The 6331-nt window shown below is 35.4% G+C and overlaps 1 protein-coding gene across 2 annotated transcripts; it reads left to right on the forward strand.

Annotated features, from left to right (window-relative positions):
• Positions 1 to 3322: 3322 nt before the first annotated feature.
• ttpa (tocopherol (alpha) transfer protein) lies at positions 3323 to 6078 on the forward strand. Of its 2 annotated transcripts, XM_052134516.1 has the most exons (5): positions 3330 to 3649; positions 3995 to 4148; positions 4232 to 4425; positions 4661 to 4771; positions 4875 to 6078. In XM_052134516.1, the coding sequence occupies exons 1-5, from the start codon at positions 3455 to 3457 to the stop codon at positions 5079 to 5081; spliced, it is 861 nt and encodes a 286-aa protein (XP_051990476.1). In that variant the 5' UTR covers positions 3330 to 3454; the 3' UTR covers positions 5082 to 6078. The 2 variants fall into 2 exon arrangements, with proteins under 2 accessions (XP_051990477.1, XP_051990476.1); XM_052134517.1 differs by lacking the exon at positions 4661 to 4771 and having other exon boundaries at positions 3323 to 3649.
• Positions 6079 to 6331: the final 253 nt, after the last annotated feature.

The raw sequence follows: 6331 nt of genomic DNA on the forward strand, positions 1-6331 counted from the left end.
GTAAGTAAATGATCAAAGTATTTTCATTTTTGGGTTACCAACCACTTAAAGCTAGGCACTTTATTTGATTATTAAGATGGCAGCTGCCAGTTAGCCTGCTGTTCTTCATCAAGGCTGACCATACAAAGTAAAAACAGATTATTGTTATCTCGCTCCTGTGTGGTAGGAGAACAGGGGGCACAGTGCAGAACATACAGTCAACAAGAAACCACTTTAATAGTACATTTACAGATTCTGCAGCTCTTTATATCCAAAGCAGCTTACAGTGCATTCAAGTTCAAGGTATACATTTATCAGTATGTGTGTTCCATGGGAATTTGCTGGCGCCATGCTATACTGTTCCAGTTTAGCTATGGAATAGATAATAGTAATACACAAATAAAAAATACATGCATCCGTGGACTCTATCTAGATAATGAGGTAGATGTTTTAGAGCAAAAATGGTGTTCTACCAGTGTTTCAGAGCTGATATTGTCAGAAATGGTTATATATTGTGACATCATTATTAAAGATTATTCTAAAAAATATTTGGAGTAGTTTACATTGAGAGTGTCCTTTTGCTCCATCCTGATGTCTAACAATACAGCAATGGCTAATTTCAATAGCTTATTAGCAATACCAGTTCATGTACCGGTACTTTTAAGACTATGAATGTGACAATACAAATATAGAAGATCACTATCATTCTAACAATATATTGCACCATTTTTTCATATTATGATCTACACATTGATGAACTTCCACACTGATTTGTGCATAAGCAGACAATGCAACATTTACACCTTTTACAAGACAATATAATTTAAGAAGTAGTTCAGGCAAGTGGTAATAAACTCCATCCAATGTAATTAGCTCGAGTATGACACTAAAGTGTTTCTTTTGTGAAATTTAGAGCTGTAGACCAGGGCCAACATCAGTGAGTGGAAAACTGTTTTTCAATGATTCAGTTATTACATTTGTGGTTACCATCCCCAAATATAGGCTCATGTTAGAATAAATTAGGCTATGAAATGAATTTCATCCTAAAATGTATAAAAAATAAATTTTAAGTTTGTTGAAGTATATATGGTTCCGCTCTTGGCATTCACCGCGTGCCTTAATTGAAATACATTAAATCAAGGTCCACTGTGAACACGTACAGCATGAGCCAAAAGTGCCAATAAAGACTGGGCCTGATAAGAACCATGTGCCACATATTTAGGAAATACTTCATGAATTAATAGCCTATGCACGACAGGCTAAATTAATATGATTCCACCAACAGGTGTATTTATTCAAATGGACACATGCCTATTAAGATATTGATCTCATCCTTGTTACATGGTGTTGCCTTGATGTTCCTTTATCTTTTTTTGTGGAACCACAGGCAGTGCTTTCACTTCAAAGAATTCCTGCAAGCCAAGGCATCTAAAGGTCATCCATCTCTGTATAATATAAAACAATGTAAAGATAAGAATTAAACCATGACAGCAATAAAGCCTATTTGACATTGAATATACAGTTAACGTCGACCATTATGCAACAACAGCCTAGAAATTAATCCCTAACTTAATATATGCCTCATTTATTACATTAAAATTAATATGGGCCATTGATTCCAATATCCGACAATGATTAAATGGCAACCGAATACGGAAAACCATCAAAAGGCTATCATTGAATACCACTGCTATGGGTAAACGCGCTAAATTCGGCAGCATCCGTTTTAACACCCTGCATCATGTCCGTAGCTGCATCGTCCCACTAGAGTGGACGGGATTGAATTAGTATCTACATTCAGTTTAGGATTAAGGAGTTAATGTACATACCTCTGTGAAGCCACTCAAACTGGTTTAAATAGCTGCTTAATATTAAAGCGGACTAATTACCGACGAGCCAGCAAAATAAAGAAACTGCGCTGAGCTCTACATTACAAGGGAGGCGTGTGACGTCACTATGCAGACAGATGTGCGTCCTTGAGTTTAGCTGTAAATTATGGCATGTACCAAACGATTCATTTATACTAATTTATTACGATACTGGCATTTGACAGACCTTAAATCGTTTAACAAATAAAACAGCCTAGTTAATACAATTTTAAGTTATCAAATTGTATGTGCATTTTAAGACCACAAAGCCGCAATAAAACATTAAATGGATAGCTGCAGCTATTACATTTAGCATATATTTTTGTACTTATATGTGTATGTGTGTATGTATGAAGGTGTGTGTATGTACGTATAATATTTTTATTATTATTATCCATGTCTTGCTGCTGTTTTTGTATTGTTTTTTGTATTGTTGTGCACTGGAAACTCCTGTCACCAAGATAAATTCCTTGTATGTGCAAGCACAATCTAAAAAGGTGCTTAAATCATCGTCAACAACACAATAACATCAACACGATGATTAATAATGGTTCACGTTGTAATTTTATGTCCTTTAACACATTTGAAGCAATGACCAACTGTCTGTCTATGCATATTCTTTTAACCTCTCGGTTTTTACTTAAGGAGAGAGCGTAAAACGGTAAACTAGCGTGTTACGACAGTTAGTCACATCTTGCGGATACCATACTAATGAAAGGAGAGAGCCGTAAACTGACCACTACCTGTCGCAGAATTGTCAGTAAAATTTGTGTAAAACAGCAATTATATCGTAAAAATCTCCACACATAGTTCACTCCAAAAAGATTATTTTCGTGTACAACATGTTGAACGTTAGCGAACAGGTGGTCAATGAATTAAGTAATAAGCTGTTTCCTCACAAAATATGTTTATTCGGCGTACTGAAGCATCTCACCCATTAACATCCATTAAAATAGAACGGCCTCTGGTCTAATGCTGGTCTCAGGCTATGTTTAGCTAACCTTGAAGTCTCAAATTTTGATTAAAATACTTAACGTTCCCTTAACGTTAGTGTATGATTCCCGTTTGGTTATTTTGGGGGAACCAAGTCCTAACATTCTAGGAACGTTCTTTTTATGTTTTATTTTATATAAAAACATTAACGTTCCCATAAGGTGCTGGACACCCGAATTTGGTAGCTGGGATATTTCAAAACAAATCTCAATTTTGGATAAGGACCCAGTGGGTAAATGTGTCATCAAGCATATTTTATATGTTTTCAACAACTCCTATTGCAGGCCAAACTGTTTACTTCAGCGACTTGTGGATGAACGCGTTAATATAGGCTAGTGGTTCAATCACGTGTCTGTAACGTATTGTTTTCTAGTAACAACAAAGAAAGTTTGCCTTTGTGTGGCACTTTGTATGTCAGTGAGTAAGAGAGAAAGAGACGTGTATAAAGTTGACCTGGCTAATGTTTGACAAAACAACTTGACCTGTACAAAGGTGAAAAAACACTAGGCTACATATGAGATTTCATAGGATTGGGATGTGTGGGGCTCATTCTCTGCCCCTCTTACGTAAGCCTGCTGCTCTGAGAACATGCAACTCGATCGGGTCCCGCAGATATGAAGTCTGAAGAAGTTGAAAACATAGAAGAATTAAACAATTTGGCTGTAGATTCTATTCGCATCGAACCCTATTTGTTGAAGCTGAAACAAAAAGCAGAAGCAGAAAAAAACATTCGACTCTTGGATTTGCCGAAAACATTTTTGATTAGGTTTTTGCGAGCGAGAGACTTTGATGTTGAACTGGCGCACAAGGTTTGTATTTGCGTAAATTATGGTTGAATTACAACTGATGCACCACAACTGTACTTGATTTCTGTAGTGATAGCTATACAGATTTATAGCTTTGGTGATAAGTGATTTGATATGCAATGCCATGATTTTACGTTTGATACCTTTTTTGTTTGTTTATTATGAAGACAATAATGTATGATTTACTTTTTGGAACTTTATTCTCATTTAATTGTATTTATATGCTCTTTACATCAGTTCACTTAAAATGTATATTATACTGACACGTACAGAACAGTAGGAGGAAAAAGAGGCTTTTGAGACTAGTGTCGCATCTCTTGGATGCAAACTTGTCTCTTCTATCCACAGCTGTTGATCAACTATCATAGATGGAGACAAGAATGTCCAGAAATAACTGCTGATCTGCGTCCATCATCCATCATAGGTCTTCTTCAGAACACTTACCATGGAGTTTTGAGATCACGAGATGATGCTGGAAGTCAAGTTTTAATCTATCGGATTGGTAAGTGCAGACACAAACAATGTTTAAACATTTGTTTCTGCTGTTATGATGGCAAATATCACACATTTTCAAACACTTTTCAGGTCAGTGGAACCCCAAAGAATTCACAGCTTATGAGGTTTTTCGTGTGAGCCTCATTACATCAGAGCTAATCGTTCAAGAATGGGAGACTCAAAGAAATGGAATCAAAGTTATTTTTGATCTCCAAGACTGGTGCTTTGCTCATGCGCTGCAGATAAATCCTTCTTTGGCAAAAAAGATATCATCTGTGCTTACGGTAGGCATCCGTTCAAATGTTTTCTCCAAAGATTTGAAAGAAATTACTTGTTTAATGATGGTATATTTTTCAAATGATCTGCAGATGTATATTGTTGTTTGCACCTATAACATCCATTAGATATGAAAAAGTAAAATAAATGGGTAAATAAAAAAAAAAATAAATAAATAAAAAAATAAAAAAACCCAGATGCTCAAATTAATTCAACAGAATAAATATCACATTTGTTTTACAGGACTCCTTTCCTTTGAAAGTACGTGGCATCCATTTGATAAATGAGCCCATTTTTTTCTGCCCCGTTTTTGCCATGATCCGTCCATTTCTACCAGACAAAATAAAACAACGGGTCAGCATTATTTTAGTACATAGATATAAGGTATGAGGATTATCAAGCCGATTCACACGATAACGTCTAATAACAGTTGTTTTTGCTCTGTTTTTCTATATAGATTCATATGCATGGTAGTTCATATGCCCGGAGTCTCTGTGATTATTTTCCAAAGGCTATCCTCCCACCTCAGTATGGAGGCATGGGACCCAGCATAGATGAAGTGTGCCATGAGTGGACTGAGTACATCATGCAATCTGAAGACTATCTCCATAAGCTCTCTATAGCTGGAGGATATTCTCCTCAGTCATCCACCCATGATAGCTGAATACAACGAAGGTACTTGATACCATGTGCTGCATGTGCTAGGTGATATTGTAAGTGCTGCTGTGGAAGTTTCTCTGTAGTGTCTTCAGAAGTTTCTATGTGAAAATCTGAATGATGTTACAGATACGGCACAAGCCACCAGTTTTACTATTGCTGATTATTGATTATTTTTTAATATGTTGCAGAGGACTAAATGGTGCAGCTTTTCATATTGTCTGTTTAGAATGAGCACTTCTCATACTCCAGACTGGAAAGATCATTTGCACTGTCAAAAGTCACATTCCCACTGTTACCTATTTTAACTGAATCAGATTTTTGGATAATGAGATTGTATTGAATTCTATATAAATAACAGATATTTAGATGACATTGCAAGTACTTGATATACCTCTGATGATACAATAATGTACAGCATACAATATCTATTTGCACAGGAAGTCACTGTCCAAGACTGAAATATAAAAGTGCCTTCCTTTTACTTCTGAATTATTTTGTTTTTCATAACAATGGACAAAACTCAGGAAGTTACTTAAACTTTTGTGCTTCTGCAAGTTAGATATCAAGCATAATCATGAGGAAATTAATTATGTTTCGGTTGTTTAAAGTGATTATATTAACTGAATATGTTTTAATAAGAAAGCCGAAGGTAGAGCTTTTGCATTTTAAATAAACAACTTAAAACATGTACGTATTCAGTTAACAGCAAGTTGGAGAGTACAGTGGCACTTTGGTCTATTGCCTTTTGCTCAGGCTCTTAAGCAAATAGACTAATGACCTTACTAGGGCTCTTAATGTTGAACATTTCTATGAGTTTTAACATTTTAAAACCATGTACATATTTATTTACAGTTTTATTTTCTATGACAGCATTCAATATTTAATTGTATTATCCTAATTCATTGTCCAATTACAACATCTAATGTCATTTTTTTTTTCACTTTAAAAGGCACTTTTTATTCAAATGTACATCATCATAGTGATAATAAAAACTTTATCTAGACAAGTGTATTAATGCACAATGTGAAACTTGGCAATCAGACAATTGCAAAGGTCAGTGTGTGAAATTATTTACCAACTAATATAAAAGGTTTTGTTGTGACCTTTAGAGCCACTTGATTTGATCATACTTGGATCTACTTTGGTAAGTTCTTCAATATTGGCTACCACAGCCCTGAAGTTTTATTTTAGGTGCTTTTTCCCCCAGCCTTTGTGACTCTCAAGGTCACCTGTCATGCAGCAGCACCCACATTT

Source organism: Xyrauchen texanus, chromosome 9, assembly GCF_025860055.1.
Source record: "Xyrauchen texanus isolate HMW12.3.18 chromosome 9, RBS_HiC_50CHRs, whole genome shotgun sequence".
NCBI lineage: Eukaryota > Metazoa > Chordata > Actinopteri > Cypriniformes > Catostomidae > Xyrauchen > Xyrauchen texanus.

Bases quoted from the DNA above. Each gene is read 5' to 3' on its own strand.
- ttpa (XM_052134516.1), top strand. From the start codon at position 3,455: ATGAAGTCTGAAGAAGTTGAAAACATAGAAGAATTAAACAATTTGGCT. The intron at 3,650-3,994 runs GTTTGTATTTGC...TTCTATCCACAG, and splicing joins ATGTTGAACTGGCGCACAAG to CTGTTGATCAACTATCATAG. The intron at 4,426-4,660 runs GTAGGCATCCGT...TTTGTTTTACAG, and splicing joins AGATATCATCTGTGCTTACG to GACTCCTTTCCTTTGAAAGT.